This window comes from Lissotriton vulgaris, chromosome 10, assembly GCF_964263255.1.
Source record: "Lissotriton vulgaris chromosome 10, aLisVul1.2, whole genome shotgun sequence".
Classification (NCBI taxonomy): Eukaryota; Metazoa; Chordata; class Amphibia; order Caudata; family Salamandridae; genus Lissotriton; species Lissotriton vulgaris.
The window spans coordinates 1,044,037,082-1,044,058,020 of NC_141698.1; the positions used below are offsets into that span (position 1 = coordinate 1,044,037,082).

General features: G+C 43.8%; 1 protein-coding gene across 1 annotated transcript in view; it reads left to right on the plus strand.

Moving 5' to 3' along the window:
* TOPAZ1 (testis and ovary specific TOPAZ 1) overlaps positions 1-20,939 on the plus strand; it is a 1,918,280-nt gene that overhangs the window by 1,351,767 nt on the left and 545,574 nt on the right. The window contains exon 14 of the mRNA XM_086942092.1: positions 6,532-6,703. Within this exon, the coding sequence (XP_086798218.1) occupies positions 6,532-6,703 (172 nt within the window). The remainder of the gene's footprint in view (positions 1-6,531; positions 6,704-20,939) is intronic.

Below are 20,939 nucleotides of genomic sequence, written 5' to 3' on the forward strand. Positions count from 1 at the left end.
TGTTATCTTTCAGCTATCTCTTCCTTTTTTTAGACTTCCAGATCAGCCCTCTTTTTCAAATCTCCCATTGTCAATAGGTTTCCTAATGGCCTTACTCACTTGCTTTCTCTGTCTCCTTTCATAATGCCCCAATGAGATTTAAATTTGTTTTTGACTTTTCTTGTGTGCTCCCTTCATAATTGCCCTCCCAGCCTTATAGCCCTTAAGACTGCTCTCCTTATTGCCATCACCTCGCCTCGCAGAGTTAGCTAGCTCCGGGCTCAGTATTCCAAGCCTCCCTATCTGTCCATCCAGATAAAGTGGTGCTTCGTAGAAAAGTTTTGTTCCTCCCTAAAATGGTGACATCCATTCATGTTGGAAAATCCATTCCAAGGAAGAGGAGAGACTCAATTGCCTTGACCCAAAATGTGCGTTGTCTTTCTATCTTGATCGTACCAAAAACTTCCGGGTGGACGATAAACTCTTTGTTGGCGATGTGGATGCCAAGAAAAGTCGGGCAGTATAGAAAAGGACCAACTCTCGATGGTTGTCCTCTGCATTAAATTGTGCTACACATTGGCAGAGAAGGAACCTCCTGTGGAGCTATGTGCTCACTCTCCTAGAGCAACAGCAGCAACCACATCGTTAAAGTGCTGAGTCTTAGACCTGGATATATGTCAAGCGGCAACATGGGCATTCCTGCACATGTTTACCAGACACTAGTGCCTGGGCAGCCAAGTCCAGAGGGATGGATACTTTGCACGTTTGGTCCTCCATGTCCTCCCTGTGTGATCATGGTTCGGAGACCCTCCTCCTGGGTTGGTATTGCTGGGTATCTATTCTCAGGTAAGGGATCTACAACTAGTAGTCTCTATCAGATGAACAAGTTACTTACCTTTAGTAACGATGTATCTGGTAGAGAAATATTCTAGTTGAAGATTCCTTACCCCCTCATCCATCCTCCCCGCTCTGCGAACTGATTTCCAGGGATAGGGACTCCTCCAAAGGACCATGGTTTTGACGCACCAGTGGTCAGTGTCTTTCATGGCTCTGCGATTCTGACATGGTAATTTGTCTTAAGAACTGACATCCGCGTGCCAGAGTGGTGTCTGTGTAGGTCCTGCAGCGTCATTTCCGGCGTGCATGACGCCAACATCAGATGCAGAGCCGACTGATGCCACCTAACGACGCACAGGGTACTTCTAATGAAAAATCTCCAGATCCAGACTGACCACTGTGGGAAATTCTTAGGTAAGTAAACTCCAAACAAAATGTGTTTGTACCAGATACAATGTTACCAAAAGTAAGTAACTTATTCAACAGGGCTAAAGGAGTCCAGCAACTATGATGGCCCTTACCTTCCCAGGTTGTACCAGTTGGACCAATCTGGTTTCGCCGCCCTTCCAGATCATCCTCTTGAAATGTGACATTGAACATATACTGTTAGTGAACTTTTATAACAATGTGTTTGATGCCAATAACTGTGTTATTGTGAAACTTTTGCAGGATGATATAGAGCTTACTTTGACCAATCTGAAGGGCAGTTGTCTGAATGGGGGATTTCAAGGTTAAACACTACACAACTCTCCCAAAATCCTGTGACTTACTGGCCATTGACTGAGATCCCTTTCCACATTTCTGCCACACTAATTTGGGGGAGGCTCTTAATTTGGTCTTAATGAGGCGCAATCTGAATTTCGCTTTCAAATCCTCCAACAGTGGTCTAGTTGGGACACTTTCATTTGTGAGGCGTGATAATTTTAGTCGTATTGATTTGATATTGTTCTCACATAATTTAAGAACATGGCTGGGGAGTTATAGGTTGTGGACTCCCCCCTGAGTGACCATAGACTGTTCTCAGTTACAATAAGTGGTGCTGCATATGGGGAAAAAGCAGGACCTAGGCCACCCTTTTCCACTACCGCTATCCTTTGCTCCTAATAAGGGGGTGATTGTAAGTTGGAGCTAAGTAGATAAAGATATCTTTCTTGCATCTGATTACTGCCTCTTATAGCAATTTCATGATATGTTTGGAGGAGAGCGCGGGCAGAGGTTCTAAAATAATAAATCATTTTGACGAAACCTGTGGGGTAGCATGCGAAATGCCCACCTTCAGTCCCAAGACTGATTGTATTAGGCGGACTAAGTGGTTCAATACCACCTGCGCTAAAGCCCACAACCTTGAAGTCACTTAAAGAAACACCAAGAGATTTGGAAAATGTACGCTCCTGTAGAAGGGGCCACAAGGGTTCACTATTGGCCAGAAAACAGCCATGTGAATCTCTTTGGGGCCATCTTAACACTGTGGGCTCACCTCTTGACTAATATCCTCAAGGCTGCACTTCATATCGGTCCCCCCAAAGACATGGTCATTTGCGCCAATAGTACCAATCTTTAAACAGGATCTAAGGGCAACCCGAAGTGCTACCAACCTATTTAGTTAATAAACTCAACAGCTAAGGTAATGGGTAGGGTCATAGTGGACCGTCTGCAAACGCGGGTGAATGACAACAGCGTCCTCTCTGACCTCCAGTTTGGTTTTGTGTTGGCTTGGGGACCGTAGAGCAATGGCTCAACTTGTAAATATTAATAAACAGGTAATCTTAGGCCGGGGTGGGGCAAACTCTACATAGTTTACATGGACTTGAGCTCGGCCTTTGACTCGTTCAATAAGTTGAAGCTCTGGGTAATAATTGTTGACATTGGTGTTGAGTCCACTATAATAGATTTCTTGAGGGAGCTTCATATGGAGGTCACTGCCAGTGTGAGATGTAGCCCAGCCGAAGAAACTACAGAAACTTTCAGAGTCTAACGTGGCGTGCATCAGGGTTGCGTGTTGGCCCCATTTTTTTTTATATGTTAATGATTTAGAGAGCCACTTGTTGAATTCCAATACTGACTGTCTTAATGTAGTTAGGCGTACATACTGGCTTTGGCTTGCACCGATGATACTATTTTGATGGCAAGTACCGCTAGTGGACGGCAGCAATTGCCAGACCAATTCTGTATGTTTAGGTCTAGCCTAGATTTACTAGTTAATCAGTCTAAAACACGCTATGGTTTTTGGCCGTCGTGCCAGGGCCTGCAGTACTTTCTTTGTTAATGGGACCAAGGTTAGTAAAGTCCCATCGTATCTCTATTTGGGAGTGTGGTTCAATAATAGGTTGACCTGGAGTACGTTGAAAGCCGGCAGGGCTGCTGCAGTAGTCAGGAGTACTGAAGCAGTCATAGGCTTTGCAACCAGACTGAGCAGCAAACCTATTAAAGAGCTACTGGAAATCTATAAGACCAAATGTTGCTGCGGTGCACATTATGGTGCTGGTTTTTGGGGCATCTGTGATCAACTTGGGTTGAAGAAAGTGAAAAATGGGTTCATAAAAAGACTTTTCACTGTACCCAAGTCCAGTAGTAAAAATATATATATATATATATGTATATATATATATATATATATCTATATATATTCAACTGTTGTAGCCCTTACTTGGTGACGCACACAGTGACAAGCAGGATTCCATCATTGTCGATAAAGTCCTTTATTTAAAGCAAACCGGCATTCCTTTTTCAAACCTCATATGAAAAGCCCTACGCGTTTCAGTGCTTACTGCACCTTGTTCACGGGCTGGTTCACTGATTGCCTGCAGAATCACGGGGTCGCCAAGTCAGCTCATTTAAATGTCAATTTCCTGCCCCCAGGTGAGCTTGCTCCGGTGCAATCAAGGAAAGGCATGCTGGAACTTGAAGTATTTCCCTTGTGTGCTTCTGCCATCAGTAGTGTGTTAAATTGATCTTGTTGACCACCAGTTGGTGAGTTTGGAGAGAGTCCGGTTCATATCGCGCTGTAGCAACTTGTCACCCTGACAACGCGTAGGGCTTTTCATATGAGGCTTGGAAAAGGAATGCCGGGTTGCTTTCAATAAAGGGTTACAAGTTGCTACAGCGCGATATGACACAATCGACTGCTCCCACAACTTCCGACTCCCATGCGGCGAAAAAGGAGGCACAACAGACCCCTCAGGAACTCAGGCAAGATCTTTATTTATTTTCAACCCAACACAACGCGTTTCGAGCTACAAGCCCTTGCTCACGTGTAATCTGAATACATGCCATCTTTGTTTTTAGTTCTAAAGTGGACACACACCCTTGACCACCATCACAGGTCACATGGCCATAGTCAGAGAAACAAGACTACATTTATACGGCATTTGTAAATGTAAACAAATCTCTAAGCATTCATTATTGTATTATCTGAACGTCACATATTCTATACACATAATTTAAAAAAATTATTAATGTGTGCAAAATATTCGCTGACACGTAGGATAAAAATATATATACCTGGATAAATCCACTGAATGCATCCAATAGTAGTCATATAAAACAATGTATCATAGGATAAATCCATATGCGGCCATGTTTTAAACTGCATATGTGCAAAATTATAATTTGTTTAACACATTTTTTTATCATGATTTTTTGTGCAAATAGGTGCAAAGTGTGCAAAAAATGAAAATTTAAAAGGCTAAATAAAGGACATATAATTATATACAAAATGATCTGATAAAGTACAATAATAATGCAAACATCTAAAAGCTATTATATTAATAACAGTAAAATGACCACAACCGGACAGAATACTATTAAGACATTAAAAAGCATTAGTTTGCATAAAAAAAATCTTGTTCTACTAAAATCAGATCATGGGGGAAAAAGGGATCAAAATTCATCATAATTTACAGGATGCTTCACAATTCATAAGTATACAGAAGATATCAATGAGTATTAAAAACCGCCATCATGCTCATAAAAAGTTATGCATGTCTTCTGTAGTATTTAAACCATTGGGCCATTTACTGTCGAACTCGAGAATGATTTTTGTTTCTAGTCGCCTCCTCTTCTAGATTTTTCGACGGCATTGATGACATAATAGGAAAAGCAATTTAGCATGAGCTCGCTTAAAATGTCGTGCCACAGGATATGCTGGATCACTGTGGAGAATGGCCCTTATATGCTGTAATATCCTGACATGCACCTGCAGCTTCGTACTACCAATGTAGTTAAGGCCACGTGTGCACGTCAGGACAAACAGCATATTCAGTTTTACAATGGTAAGAACCTTGAATAGGAGTCGGTGTTTCACTGAAAGGGATGGAATAATGAGTCGTGTTAAGGCTATACTTGCATTCTCTGCAGGTTGCACACTTTCTAAATCCCTTTGCAGGTTGTAGCCAAGAGGCTGCCTTCCTAGTTTCTGGTGAGGCTTTGTCTAAAATAGTACCCATAGTACTCCCACGTCTAAATGTTATTACTGGAGTTTCTGCCAATCTATTTCGAAGAGTATTATCTGTGAGTAGTATTGGCCAATGTTTATTAATGATGGATCTTATTTTACGCTCCTCCCTATTATATGTTGTAATTAGTCTGGGGGTGTTCATATTTCTAGATGCAGTTGTAGATACATTTTCTTCCTCATTGTTTTGATCATCAAAGAGGCTTGTTCTAGATCGTGTGTTGGCCTTCCTTATAACATCTCCAATCATTTTATCTGAATACCCTCTGGCTTGCAATCTATTCACCAGATCAGATTGGCATTTTTTTGAAAGCCACCTCATTGCTGCATATACTTTTTAATCTTAAGATCTCTCCATACGGTATGCTAGCAATGAGGTGTTTAGGGTGTGAGCTTGTCGCATGTAATGTAATATTACCAGAAGTTGGTTTTCTGTATAACGTACTTTCAATTTTAACATCATTGACATATAACCTTACATCTAAGAAATCCATCAGACTTTTATGGATCTGGGAAGTGAATTTAAGATTTAAAGAATTGTTATTCATATCATCTATGAAGCCATGTGCTTCATTTTCACTTCCCCTCCATAATATAAAAACATCGTCAATGTACCTTAAGTATGTTACAACGTGGGATTCAAAGAGCACCTGATGGGTGGTCTTGAGGACCTGCTCCTCCCACCAGCCAACATGAAAGCATGCATAGCTGGGGGAGAAGTAAGCCCCCATCACCACACCCCTCACTTGTTTAAAAATATCTTTATCAAAAAGAAAAAAAATATTATTCAGGCACCAATTTATAAGCTCAAGAATCACCTTGTTATGCTCGTAGAATTCACTTGTGCCTCTTCTTACGTTGCTTATATTTGAAAATTACACTATTCTCTTGACTTATCGGAGTTCTGAATCGTCGTTTTTGCTATAAAATTGGTCTTTATTGAAACTGCCTTTTAGATACCGAATGCAGTGAGATTTTGCTGATAATAGCATTCAGACTTATGCACTTCGAGATATTAGTCAATTCAGATAGTTTTTAAATAGGGCCTTATTGCATACTGTAACAGAATTGCTTTGCAAATGGTTATGTCCGCCAATCAGCATGTAATGTCATTCACTATGTAAATTGACATTTTTCTTCTATATTGAGTTGCTTACGGTCTTTTAACTTTTTATGATGCATTTGTTGTGCATACATAATTTTTTGATTTGTAATAAAAATGGAATTAAGGATTGGCTGACTGTATTTTAATGTTTTAACAGCACTGTAAAGAACAGGCAGACTGGATTAAACTAGGAACTTTGTATGTGAACATCAGAATGGGATTTGAAAATTTACCTGATCTCAAGAAACTGTCTCATTGTATTGCTGAAGCTCTGTTAAAAGACAGCAAGGAAGAGAAAGTAGTTCCATTTTGTCTATTTGCAGACACAGGTAAATTAACTGTTCATAAATGAAACTCGTGTTTTTTTCATTTTCCAAGTTTGGTTTTTGGTTGCCATATCTTTTAGTCTCTGCTTTTGTTAGTGTTGATAAACCAGCCTATATATTGTAGTCTCTTTAAAATGGCATGGACTTCACTCCTAATTAAGTGTCTATTAGTTCACCCTGCTGTGTCACAGGACTATGTTGGCACTGGGCTTTGCATGATATTTCATACATATCCTTCTCTAAATTATGTGCAACTTCAGGTTGTCCATACAATTTTATGGATCCAAATGAGAATGTTTGTACCTATACAATTTATAATCCATAACCCCAGTATATTTTTAGTAATGCAGTAATTCAATAGATATTATATTGCTCGGTTTAAAAATTAGGTCAGGTACCTTATGATAAGGGTCATATAGGGAATCAATTTTGCTTTAGCCTTCCTGGACAAACGGTATAAACAATTGCAATTCTCAAGAGATTACTTCTCATTGCAAGGTGTCTGTCTAAGATTTCTGATCTCCCAGGAAATCTAGAGGAGCTTGGTACTTTCTCCCACACGAATCTGTGGAATTAGAGAAGATAAATATTATCTTTGGAATGAAGTTTGATAGATTGCATTTTCAAAAGGGAGCCTAGGTTTTCATATGGAAAGCCTGCTGTCACATCAGAGAACATTTCCATAAACTATCACTTTAAGTTGTTTACAACTTGAGGAAGGGAAAGAAATTAAAGACATTAATTGGGCATCTCATTTTCCATTTAAATTGTGGTGGGGTATTGCATGACTGTGGTGGCCTGTCACAGACTATAACTCCTGGAGCCTAGTTGAGGATGTTACTTCTAGTCTTGAAGCTTTGTTTGCCTTTTGGGACATTTTGCTATTATGGAGCTCCGGCTTGCAATGCTACAATGAAACCAGTGGATTTTGCTCACGTCTGTAAGATTACCAGGTAGGTGTAGGGGAAAATGCTAAAAAGGTCTGGAAGCAGTTAGAAGTGTAAATATACCTTGTGTTGAACTGGGTTCAAGTATTATGGCACACATAAAACATTTCCAACAAGTGGACAGGGTCACTGAAGATCTGTTCTAAATATTTCAAGAAGACTAGTTAAGTGAGACAAACACTCTTTTAAGTTTTTGTTTTAAAGTAGAGAGCCTGCCGCCAGAGCCCTGTTGGCTGGCCTAGATACAGATAGAGCGGAATACGCTGCAAAGCCGTCTTGAACACGGATTCGACGTTGGGGGGAGGGGCAGGTGCTGGCGTCTCCATGCTAATAGATTACAAGCCCAAAGACAGGAACACAGAATCCAGGAGGTTTTTGGATTATAGAGGACAAATTCAGACGGAGGACCCCCAGATTGCGGAGACCTTCTGACAATATTATCGGGAACTTTACAAAGCTCAGGGACTTCCACTGGGAAACATTCAGGCCTATCCGGGGGACGAGCACACGTCTGCCCTCACAGCGGATCTGAGGGACGGCCTAGACAGACCTATCCAAATCGAGGAAGTCATATCTGGCATCGCTTGCCTTCTAAATCCTCTGGCCCAGATAGCTTTCCGGCTATATTTTTCAAGACCTTCTGCAAAACCCTAGCACCCATCCTCACGCGGCTATTTAATGAACCGGGGAGTTCGGAAGCCCTTCCCACCCTCCATGCAGGCAGCACCAATAGTGCTGATCCCGAAGCCGGCGAAAGACAAAACGCAATGCCCGTACATACAGGCCGATCTCACTATTAAATGTAGATCTTAAAATCTGTACGGGCATCCTGGCATCCCGCCTGAGCCCGCTTCTCCCGGGGCTAATTGACCCGAATCAGTCCGGTTTAGTCACACAACGTCAATGTGGAGACAACACGCGTAAGATCCTCCACTTAATACAGAAAGTGCAAAGACATACGCCAGAGCTATTGCTTCTAGCAGTAGATGCTCAAAAGGCATTCAACAGAGTGCACTGGCCATACCTCAATGCCATAGTAGAACACTTTGGCCTCGGGATAGGCTTAGAAGTTGGATATTTAGCGCTTATGATCACCCTGCCGCCACAATTCGGATCAACGGGCACACATCCACACCCTTTCTAATCTCCAGGGGCACCAGACAGGGCTCTCCCCTGTCTCCATTACTTTTCGCATTATATATGGAACCCATGGCTCATAGAGTCCGATCAAATTTGACGGAGACTACCACAAAATCAGTTTGTATGCAGACAATATTTTAGTGACCCTGGAAAATCCCTCTATCTCACTAAAGGCTTTCCTGGAGGAGCTGGATTTGTTTGGCCAGGCATCTGGCTTTAAAATGAATATTCACAAATCACAGGCCTTGAACCTAACTCTGCAGCCCCCAACACTGAACTCTCTCAAGCAGAAGTTCCCCCTCTGTTGGGCCACAACACATCTAGCAAGCCCCCACGATTCTTGCGACGGCCTCTCTCAATTACAGCGCCCTGACTCACCAAGTTTGCGGAGACCTCGGCCGCTGGCGACACTACTCCCTATCTTGGTTAGGGAGAATTGCAACTCCGGGTGAGATGGCTCTCCCCCGGATTTAATGTGTTTCAAGCCCTCCCAGTGAAACCTCCTGGGGCACGCTCCATTCCCTCTAAGTTGAGGTGAATCGCTTTATCTGGGCAGATAAACGCCCTCACCTCCGTAGGTATATTGCCTATCGCAACCCGCTCAAAGGCCGGCTGGGTATTCCAGACCTAAAACAATACTACCAAGCCACACAGCAGCTAAGGATGTTCGTAGAGTGGGCCAGCGCAGAATCGGAAAAATACTGGCTATTTTTGGAGAGGGCCCAAGCGGGACAACCTTTATAGAGGATCCCCTTCCTTTCTAGAAATTATCGACCCGCTCCAGGGATGTTAGACAAAGTATATAAGCCTCTTGCGGATGCAGGACATATGACTTAAATGTTTACCATGTTGAAATCTTCAATAAAGAGATTTAAACCACAAAGTAGAGAGCTTTGCTGCGATCCACCTGATTTTCAAGCTGGCAGGTGTCCATTGAGCAACAGCCATGGGAAATTGATTTGTCTTACTCTGAGATGTTTGAGTAGAAGGTCCACATTTGACAAAGGGCTATTGGTAGGGCCACTGTAATTATCTGGCAGTGGGAGACCGAATTGTGTGGCTAGATTCACAAAATAATGCAACGAGAAAATTAAATATTATTCAACATATTGAAGCAAATTTGTTGTCCGTATTGTTACTCTGATTTGCAATTTTAACACACACAAATACTGTCTCAGCAAAGTTCACAGCATTAGTGTCACTGTGGATGTAGCAATCAGTTAAAGGTGATCATTAACCTACACAACAATTCTGATTTTAAGAAGACAAGAATAAAGGAATACGTTTTTAACAAAACAAATAAAGAGCATACAAGACGTTTGTGCATCCCATGTCTTAATAAGATGTTATAATGAGATATGTATCATATATTTGTGTGCTGATAATTCTTAAATAACATTATGGAGTTTTACTCCTGTTTGGGGGATTAGAAGCTATTCTTCCAGGTCAAAAGCACCAAAAGGTTTGATTGAATTAACTTGATGTGGTAGATGCGTTCTTTCTTTGCCTCAGCCTCATTTTTGTAAATCAATCTCTACCAAGGGGCCACCACTAAGCTACACCACGGAAGTTTATCTGTTTAAAAAAATATTTTCTTTCTGGCATTTAAAAAAAACAACAATACAAGGAATTTAGCCAGTTGCACATAGTAATATCACATTCCATACATTGCGAGGTACGGTACTGTAGGATGACACAATCTGGTACTTACAACATCCGGTAATGCAAAGCAAGCACATCACAAGAGTGTGTCGGGGGCTGTCAAATTGCACACTGAGCCCCAACACGTCAGAGGTGAACAATCCTAGCAGGGCTTATATGGGTAATCTGGTACTGAAAGTTATTGTATAATCAGTTCAACTCCTAATCCAGGATGTTACCTGTAATGAAGCTTGAGAGCGCCTACCTACAAGTCACCTGATGCCACTTGAGAACCCTCCCCTACATGTTATCATGTGCGCGCTCACTCCAACAAGCATTTGCAATGCAATAGGTCTCGCATTAGGAAAATTTGAGCTATTGGTATTGTAAATTACACATTTTTTCTTTGTGTTGGTTTTGAAAATAGCGAAATTAATACATTTGTCATTCACAATGCCAATACTGTTAACTTTTGCAAATGTGACACCTATGGCATTTCTAATGCAACATGTTTTGTATTTACGTGACGTTGATGTATCGATATTGCAAATAACAATGGCTTTGATTTTTAAAAAAATAATAATACTTAAATAAAAAGTATTGTAATTTATAATGACAATAGCTTAAACGGTTCTAAATAACTTTTGTGAAGATTATAGAAGAACCAGAAGGCTTTTAGTCAGAAAAGGACACTGGGTGCACAACCTAAAGTGAACACACTGATAATGACTAGCATGTAAGGTGGTGCACCTGGGTGATTGGGGAGCCCTAGAACCACTCAATGTTTGGCAGAAAAACTACCAAATAACAAGAATTACAAGTATACCCAATGCATTCAAGAGTAAAACAATGTTCAGTGACAATAAACAATTATTGTACAAAGTTCCCCAGCTGGCTGTTTTACTTAATAAAGGACTCCACTGGACTACTCTCCCACTGGAGATTTCTACATCTGTCGCTTTGTACATCGTTTATTTGTCTGAATGTCACTGAACATTGTTTTACTCTTGAATGCATTGGGTATACTTGTAATTTTTGTGAAGATTATGTTCAGTGTATTTTATTGTGACGAAAATCCAAGAACAGAAGTGAAATATTAACATCTTTTTCTGACATTTGTAATAAAGCTTGAAAGATTGAGTAAACATATTTGAACCAGTTGTTGTTGAATGGTTGCACAGATTGATGCTGTGGTGGCGCTGAGTGATATGATGGCGACGAGTGATTCTCTGGCGTTCAGTGATGCTGTGGTAGCTCAGAGTGATGTTGTGGTGCCCCTGAGTGATGCTGTGGTGCCCCGAGTGATGCTGTGTTGGTGCGATAGATAGAGGGAGGGCGATAGATAGATAGGTAAAGTGAGTGCAATAGATAGAAGATAGATAGATAGACAGTGAGAGCGATAAATAGAGTGATGGCGATAAAGTGAGTGCAATAGATAGACAGATAGATGGAGTATGGGCGATAGACAGATATATCGAGTGTGGTCAATAGATAGACAGATAGATGGAGTTTGGGCGATAGATAAATGTGCGTGGTTGTGGGTGTGTGGTTGTGTGTGGTTGTTTGTGTGTATGGTTGTGTGTGTGGGTGGTATGTGCGGTTGTGTGTGTGGTTGTGGGTGTGTGGTTGTGGGTGTGGGTGTGTGGTTGTGGGTGTGTGGTTGTGTGTGTGGGGTTGGGTGTGTTGTGGTTGTGTGTGGTTGTGATTGTATGGGTTGTGTGTGTGGTTGTGTGTGTATGTGGTTATGTGTGTGGTGATGTGTGTGTGGTGATGGGTGTGGTTGTGTGTGTGGTTGTGTGTGGTTGTGTGTATGGTTGTGTGTGTGTGGCTGTATGTGTGATTGTGTGTGTGGTTGAGTTTGGTAGTGTGTGTGGTTATGTGTGTGGTATGGTTGTGTGTTTGTGTGGTTGTGTGTGTGTGTGTTTGCGTGGTTGTATGTATGTGTGTGCGGTTAGAGAAGGATGTATGTGGAAGATAGCAGCAGATCAGCACAGCAGAAGAGAACAGGGAGTTAGAGAAGGAGGCAGGGTGGAAGAGAGTAGCAGAACAGCATGGGAGAAGTGGGAGAAGAGAACAGAGAGTTAAAGAAGGAGGTGGGTAGATGAGAGAAGCAGATCAGCACAGGAGAAGAGAACAGGGAGTTACAGAAGGAGGAGGTGGAAAAGAACAGCAGATCAGCACAGGAGAAGAGAACAGGGAGTTAGAGATGGGGGCGGGTGGAAGAGAGCACTAGATCAGCACAGAGAGTTATAGAAGGAGGCTGTTGGAAGAGAGTAGCAGATCAGCACAGGAGAAGAGAAGAGAACAGGGAGTTAAAGGAGGAGGTGGGGTGGAAGAGAGCAGCAGATCAGCACAGGAGAAGAGAACAAGGAGGTGGGGCAAAAGAGAGCAGCAGATTAGCACAGGAGAAGGCAACAAGGAGTTGGAGAATGAGGCGGGTGGAAGAGAAGAGAAGAGCAGATCAGCACAGGAGAAGAGAACATGGAGTTAGAGGGGAGGCGGGTGGAAGAGAGCAGCAGATCAGAACCGTAGAACAGAACAGGGAGTTAAAGAAGGAGGCGGGTGGAAGAGAGGAGCCGATCAGCACAGGAGAAGAGAACAGGAAGTTAAAGAAGGAGGTGGGGTGGAAGAGAGCAGCAGATCAACACAGGTGAAGAGAACAGGGAGTTAAAAGGGAGGCGGGTGGAATAGAGCAGCAGATCAGCACAGGAGAAGATAAGAGTTAAAAAGGAGGCAGTGGAATAGAACAGAGAGTTAGAGAAAGAGGCAGGTGGAAGGGAGAGCAATAGAGTGAGGGCGATAGATAGATTGAGTGAGTGAGTGAGGGCTATAGATAGAGTGAGGGAGGGTGTCAGAGTGAGTGAGGACGGTAGAGTGAGTGAGGACGGTAGAGTGAGTGAGGACGGTAGAGTGAGTGAGGACGGTAGAGTGAGTGAGGACGGTAGAGTGAGTGAGGACGGTAGAGTGAGTGAGGACGGTAGAGTGAGTGAGGGCGGTAGAGTGAGTGAGGGCGGTAGAGTGAGTGAGGGCGGTAGAGTGAGTGAGGGCGGTAGAGTGAGTGAGGGCGGAAGAGTGAGTGAGGGCGGAAGAGTGGTTGAGTGAGGGCGGAAGAGTGGTTGAGTGAGGGCGGTAGAGTGGTTGAGTGAGGGCGGTAGAGTGGTTGAGTGAGGGCGGTAGAGTGGTTGAGTGAGGGCGGTAGAGTGGTTGAGTGAGGGCGGTAGAGTGGTTGAGTGAGGGCAGTAGAGTGGTTGAGTGAGGGCAGTAGAGTGGTTGAGTGAGGGCAGTAGAGTGGTTGAGTGAGGGCAGTAGAGTGGTTGAGTGAGGGCGGTAGAGTGGTTGAGTGAGGGCGGTAGAGTGGTTGATTGAAGGCAGTAGAGTGGTTGAGTGAGGGCAGTAGAGTGGTTGAGTGAGGGCAGTAGAGTGGTTGAGTGAGGGCAGTAGAGTGGTTGAGTGAGGGCAGTAGAGTGGTTGAGTGAGGGCAGTAGAGTGGTTGAGTGAGGGCAGTAGAGTGAGGGCGGTAGAGTGAGGGCGGTAGAGTGGGGGCTGTAGAGTGGTTGTGTTAGAGTGGGGGCTGTAGAGTGGTTGTGTTAGAGTGGAGGCTGTAGAGTGGTTGAGTGAGGGCAGTAGAGTGGTTGAGTGAGGGCGGTAGAGTGGTTGAGTGAGGGCGGTAGAGTGGTAGAGTGGTTGAGTGAGGGCGGTAGAGTGGTTGAGTGAGGGCAGTAGAGTGGTTGATTGAGGGCAGTAGAGTGGTTGATTGAGGGCAGTAGAGTGGTTGATTGAGGGCAGTAGAGTGGTTGAGTGAGGGCAGTAGAGTGGTTGAGTGAGGGCAGTAGAGTGGTTGAGTGAGGGCAGTAGAGTGAGGGCGGTAGAGTGAGGGCGGTAGAGTGAGGGCGGTAGAGTGGAAGAGTGAGGGCGGTAGAGTGGGGGTGTTAGAGTGGGGGCTGTAGAGTGGTTGTGTTAGAGTGGGGGCTGTAGAGTGGTTGAGTGAGGGCAGTAGAGTGGTTGAGTGAGGGCGGTAGAGTGGTTGAGTGAGTGCGGTAGAGTGGTTGAGTGAGGGCGGTAGAGTGGTTGAGTGAGGGCAGTAGAGTGGTTGAGTGAGGGCAGTAGAGTGGTTGATTGAAGGCAGTAGAGTGGTTGATTGAGGGCAGTAGAGTGGTTGAGTGAGGGCAGTAGAGTGGTTGAGTGAGAGCAGTAGAGTGGTTGAGTGAGGGCAGTAGAGTGGTTGAGTGAGGGCAGTAGAGTGGTTGAGTGAGGGCGGTAGAGTGGTTGAGTGAGGGCGGTAGAGTGAGGGCGGTAGAGTGAGGGCGGTAGAGTGAGGGCGGTAGAGTGGGGGCAGTAGAGTGGAAGAGTGAGGGCGGTAGAGTGGGGGTGTTAGAGTGGGGGCTGTAGAGTGGTTGAGTGAGGGTGGTAACGTGAGGGCGGTAGAGTGGTAGAGTGAGGGCGGTAGAGTGGTAGAGTTGTTGTAAACGTATCTAGGGCTCTAGTGTAATTTTCCCGATTCATGGCATTATATAGGTTTAGCTTATCATATCCTTATATAGGCATAAGAATCATAACCATATTTAGATACAGCCAATGCAGTCCAAATACGGCATGACTACTTCCACTAAGCTGCTAGTTGACTAGTTTCTGACAACCATAAAACATGACAACTTTGTTCCCCAAGAATAAGAAATATATCTTCAGAGTCGTGGAAACAATAGATGGCTATTTCACTCAGTCAATCGTGCATGCTTCGTTTCACCAGGGTTTTTGCAGAGAAATAGAGAGATGGGCGTTTTCAATAAAAAGGTTATTTATTGAGCAGTCTTCTTTCTCATGCAAGAGAAGTGAATTGCTACAATCGTAATACTTGCTATGAAGTAAAGTGCGTACTGTAAAAGGAGTATTATGAAATAATACTGTAAAAGCATTTATGTGGTTTCTAAGCCATAAGATACATAACATAGATAAAATACATACAATGATAAATAATGACTAAAAGTACTCAACTGGTGCATCTAAAATACGCCTACCCCGGTGTACCTAACCTAAGCCTAGTACAAGGGAAGAAGTGAGGTGTAGCTGGAGTTAAATAGTTTCTGCCAAAAATCTATCCTAGAATTCTCTAAGGTTCTAATCAGCTCCGTACCTTGGTTATAGAATGAAGGAGGTCTTGTATCTCTCTCTCGGGACTCGATCTCCCAGTAACCCGCAAGGGTAGCAGGGAAACACTGGAGCTGGATTTCTCGGCAGGAGAAAAGACAGCGTCTCTCTCAGTGCGTCAGCTGGAGGGTCAGCTTCCTTCGGCACTCGCTACAGCAGGGCGTCAGTCAAGTAGTGTAGTCGATCTGTTCCAAAACCACTGTGTGTTTGCTAAGGCAGATGCTGGTATATTTATACCTGGAAGGTGCTGAGTTTGACGTAAGGGTGGACATAATAACGTCACTAAGAACTCACAGTTCTTTACACGCTCCAGGAGTTCTGGGACAAATCAATACTGAAGCAGGGGGAAGTCCCGTACTGCTGAAGGCTGGTTGTCTTCAAGAACTCTTTGTACTCTAGGAGCTTAGTGGAAGTAGCCATGCCGTATTTGGACTGCATTGGCTGTGTCTAAATATGGTTATGATTCTTATGCCTATATAAGGATATGATAAGTTATACCTATATAAGGGCATGAATCAGGAAAATTACACTAGAGCCCTATATACGTTTACAACAGAGTGAGGGCGGTAGAGTGGTAGTGTGAGTGCAGTAGAGTGAGTGAAGTAGAGTGGTGAGGGTGTGTGAGAGGGTGAGGGTGTGTGAGAGGGTGAGGGTGTGTGAGAGGGTGAGGGTGTGTGAGAGGGTGAGGGTGTGTGAGAGGGTGAGGGTGTGTGAGAGGGTGAGGGTGTGTGAGGGTGAGGGTGTTTGAGGGTGAGGGTGTGAGAGTGAGGGGGTGTGGTGGTGTGAGGGGGTGTGGTGGTGTGAGGGGGTGTGAGTGGGTGAGGGGGTGTGAGTGGGTGAGGGTGAGGGGGTGTGATGGTGAGGAGGGTGAGGGGGTGTGGTGGTGTGAGGGGGTGGGTGAGGGGGTGTGATGGTGAGAGGGTGAGGGGGTGGATGAGGGTGAGGGCGTGTGGTGGTGAGGGAGTGTGGTGGTGTGAGGGGGTGTGAGTGGGTGAGGGTGAGAGGGTGTGTGAGGGTGCATGTGGGTGATGGTGGGTGAGAGAGTTAGTGAGGGTGTGTGAGTGATGGGGTGGGTGAGGGGGGATGTGGGGGAGGGGGTATGTGAGGGTGAGGGGGTATGTGAGGGTGAGGGGGTGTGTGAGGGTGCGGGTGGGTGAGGGTAAAGGGGTGTGTGAGGGGGAGGGTGAGTGAGGGTGAGGGGTGTGTGAGGGGATTTGAAGGTGAGGGGATGTGAGGGTGAGGGGGTGTTTGAGGGTGAGTGGGTCAGGGTGAAAGGGTGGGTGAGGGTGAAGTGGGGTGAGGGTGAGGGGGTGTGAGGGTGAGGTGGTGTGAAGATGAGGGTGTGAGTGAGGGTGAGGGGGTGTGTGAATGAGGGTGAGGGTGTGTGAGGGTTGAGGGGGTTAGGGGTGTGAAGGTGAGGGAGGGTGAGAGGGTTAATGAATGTTGGCAACACTAGTTACCACAACTAACATCTTGTCACAAGCTGTACGCATTCTTTGGCTTGTATTTTGGTGTGAGACACAGGATATGAACTATATGTTGTGATCATTTATGGGGGACCACCAAAGGGCAGTGTTTAATTAAATTTAAACGCCAAATGTCGAAACAGGTTCGGATTAGCAAGATTGAGAACAGTGGTACAGATTGTTAGGTTTTGGGGCCACCAGTTTTTAGGGGCTAGCGCTGTACTTGCCGTTTAAGATCATATTGTAGGCGTCACGTGCATTCCACTCAGCATTTGGCCGTATAATCTTTATGGCATTGCAGCCCGGGTTACCGAGAAAAGGTAAACAGTCACACCTACCCCACAGCCCCGCTTTCCTCGGTGGTGTCAGTGACAAAGGCACAGCAGGGGGAGACACATATGCAGAGGAGAGGCAGGGGGTGCCAGTCCCGCGAGCCCCCACCCCTATCCCCTCTCAGAGAAGCTTTGTAAACACAAAGTACTGTGTGATATGCAGAGCCCCCCCAGGGCGCAAACAAAGAGGCAGAAGGGGGCCATTTGAAGCAATAAAGGGATAAATATTCAAGGAGAGGCAGGATGAAGCAGAGGAAAAAGCTTGAACTGTTAAGAGGATTAAAAGCGGCCTCCTCTCTCTCGTCCGAGCCCCACCTCCCTCCAGAGAAAACAAACCTTCAAAAGAGCTCTGAGCCTGCTCGGCGGACCTCTTAAAAAGGGCGGGAGACCTGGCCAGATAAAGGGAAGCACACACAGATGAGATATTAGGAGAGACGAGAGATAGGGCTGGGGGCTGGGAGGAGACTCGCGTGGGTCCGGGGATAAACCTGAATTACCATCTCAACAAAGGCCAGTTTCACAGAAAGAAGATGTCAACGTGTCAGCCCGAAATGCGATTTTTAGCAGACTGTGGAAGAAAGGAAGAAGCCGATTGCCTGACCGCCTAGTCATTGACAATTGCGGGTGGCCTCTGCTTGGGCAGTTCTTTAAAAGCCATTAGTAAACTTATACTGATGTGTCTGGGGCGCACGTGCAGCAGGAGAATTATAACACTATTGGCATGCCTAAGGAAGGACACACAATAAACGGCCCATTATATCGCACTTTTCTTCTCATGAGATGCACTAAAATTTGAGACAAAGAGAATCTCAAAAAGGGTCACATTTGCCGTTCAAATCCGTATATAAATAACGATATAGATACACATTACTGTCGAAAGCTAATACATCACTCGAGGTCATGTACGGTGTGCGTGGGTGCAGACGTGTTTACACTTTGGAGGGTTTGGGGTGCAAACGAATTTATGTGGTGTAAAGTTAGGGTACAGATCGGATTATGCGGTTAAACGAAGAGAAACAAGTTCACATTTGCAGTGAAAGGGTAGGGGCATAATTGACGTAGACAAGTGTTATTCTGGCTGGGTTTGAGTGAGGGTACTGATGTGCAGGGTATAGTATACAGGTAATTGGGGTTATACAAACCCTTGTTGACTGTACGGCTAAACCTGTGTCATATAATGTTACGGCCATGAGGTGAAAGATTAGATGTACAGTCAGTCACTATATTCTAAAGTACAAGTCACTGGAGGGGTTATTCGGTCTTAAGTGAATACCACATGTAATAACTAGAAAGACATATATCACTTAGGAACAAAACAAGCTCTTGGCATTGCTGTGGGGGGGGGGGGCGCATTGCAATGAAGTCTGATGGCCGGGGCGGGGGAGCAGCTTTGGAGGCAGCATTCCATTGCGGTGCGAGGCTGATGGGTTTGTGCACGCACGTTTCACACAAGTGCATCACATGAACTGCACTTAATCCGTGCTTGTTCAAGAGTTTGTTTCGCCTTCTATACTCTTGCGGAAGCAACGCATGCGCGTTGGCTTCAGCGAGACCTAAAAATGGACCCCATATGTCCTTTGGCTGTGATGCAACCAGCATCAGTTCCCAAAAAGCAGTTAGTTGTGTGTGGCTAAAGGTTATGTCTTGGATTCAAGCCTTTAAGGGAGGGGGCTCCCTACCTCCTCCAATGCATGGCTACTCTGCGTTAAGCGAAAAGTAATAGAATGGCATGTGACTTGCGGTTCCCAGTCGGTGTGTCTCTAACATACCCCAATAATCCAAGTACTGGGAGTGGATCGTCCGCCGTGCCAATAATATCATGTACTATGGTGAAAATCTTAGACCAGAGAATGCTAACCGGGGACAGCTCCATGCCATGATAGCAATACAATTGGAAAAAGAGAGAACACTCTCACTAGCAAACACACAATTAATAACTGCCCATTTGATAATTTTAGTGTCAAAGAGCGACTTCCTTCAATTAATAAACAATTCAAAACCACGTGTGAAATATCAAAATCTTTGTTTTTATTTTATATATTCTTTTTCATATAAATATTTTGATTCTTTTTTTCATTTCATTTGACATACTTTATACAGACATTAATATATTACAGACATAAATATATATACAAGACAAATAAATGACAATACAAATGTGAACCAAACAAAGAATTTTCGGTAGATGTATTAATTAACTAGGCAAAGCGGTGGAATAGAACTACGCGCGTTTCGGCCAGTGGCCTTCGTCAGGTGACCGTCATTCACAATTAACAGAACATGACATTGTGCAACATACATTATCAAAATACGCTGGTTGATATTTCAATTTATTAACTTCTAGTTTAGTTATACCCTCAATATGAATGAGTTCCAATGGGGGCACTAGACTTTTTGATACTACTCGAGTATCACATCGTTGCGGATACTCGGCGGGAAACGGAGGAATGTCGCTATACATGAGAGGCCATATCGGAACAAAGATGTATTTAGGGAGTTATTAAAAGAAACCGGATGGCCCTAAACCTTAATTAAATAAAAAAGAAAGGACCGAATCCGTATAGGCATTACTGAAAGTGTCTGGATAAAGATTTGATGAACATAATATGTTGGGTTATCCTCTTCGTATAATAATTGTTCAGCAAGGCATATTTATTTTTCAAGGCTTTGATCTTCACTGCCCTTGTACCGTTCTTACAAACAACTCTTAATCATCCTTATAAGAATTGATATCCTCAACAAGGGAGAAAAAAAAAAGCCAATAACGTTTTTTTAGATCGAGTAGTATCAAAAAGTCTAGTGCCCCCGTTGGAACTCATTCAAATTGAGGGTATAACTAAACTAGAAGTTAAAAAATTGAAATATCAACCAGCGTATTTTGATAATCTATGTTGCACAATGTCATGTTCTGTTAATTGTGAATGACGGTCACCTGACGAAGGCCACTGGCCGAAACGCGCGTAGTTCTATTCCACCGCTTTGCCTAGTTCATTAATACATCTTCCGAAAATTCTTCGTTTGGTTCACATTTGTATTGTCATTTATTTGTCTTGTATATATATATATGTCTGTAATATGTTAATGTCTGCATAAAGTATGTCAAATTAAATGAAAAAAAGAATCGAAATATTTATATGATAAAGAATATATAAAATAAAAACATAAACAAAGATTTTGCTATTTCACACGTGGTTTTGAATTGTTTATTAATTGAAGGAAGTCGCTCTTTGACACTAAAATTATCAAATGGGCAGTTATTAATTGTGTGTTTGCTAGTGAGAGTGTTCTCTCTTTTTCCAATTTTGTCTATTTTTCCCTACACCTAGCAAACTTAGTCAATGTAGGGGTCCCCTGTTTTTCAAAGATTATGATAGCAATAAACATCAGTTATTCAGCGCATAGATACCTATGGGTGAACGTGCGCTTTACAAATACATAAATTTATGTTATGTGCAGAAACGTGGCTGAGGCACAGCCACATCTCCAGCAGCGGTCATCCGCCCAGACCGCATGCGATGTAGCTGGGATGGGGTCCTATAAAATCTGTGGAGATATTTAAAATTAATCA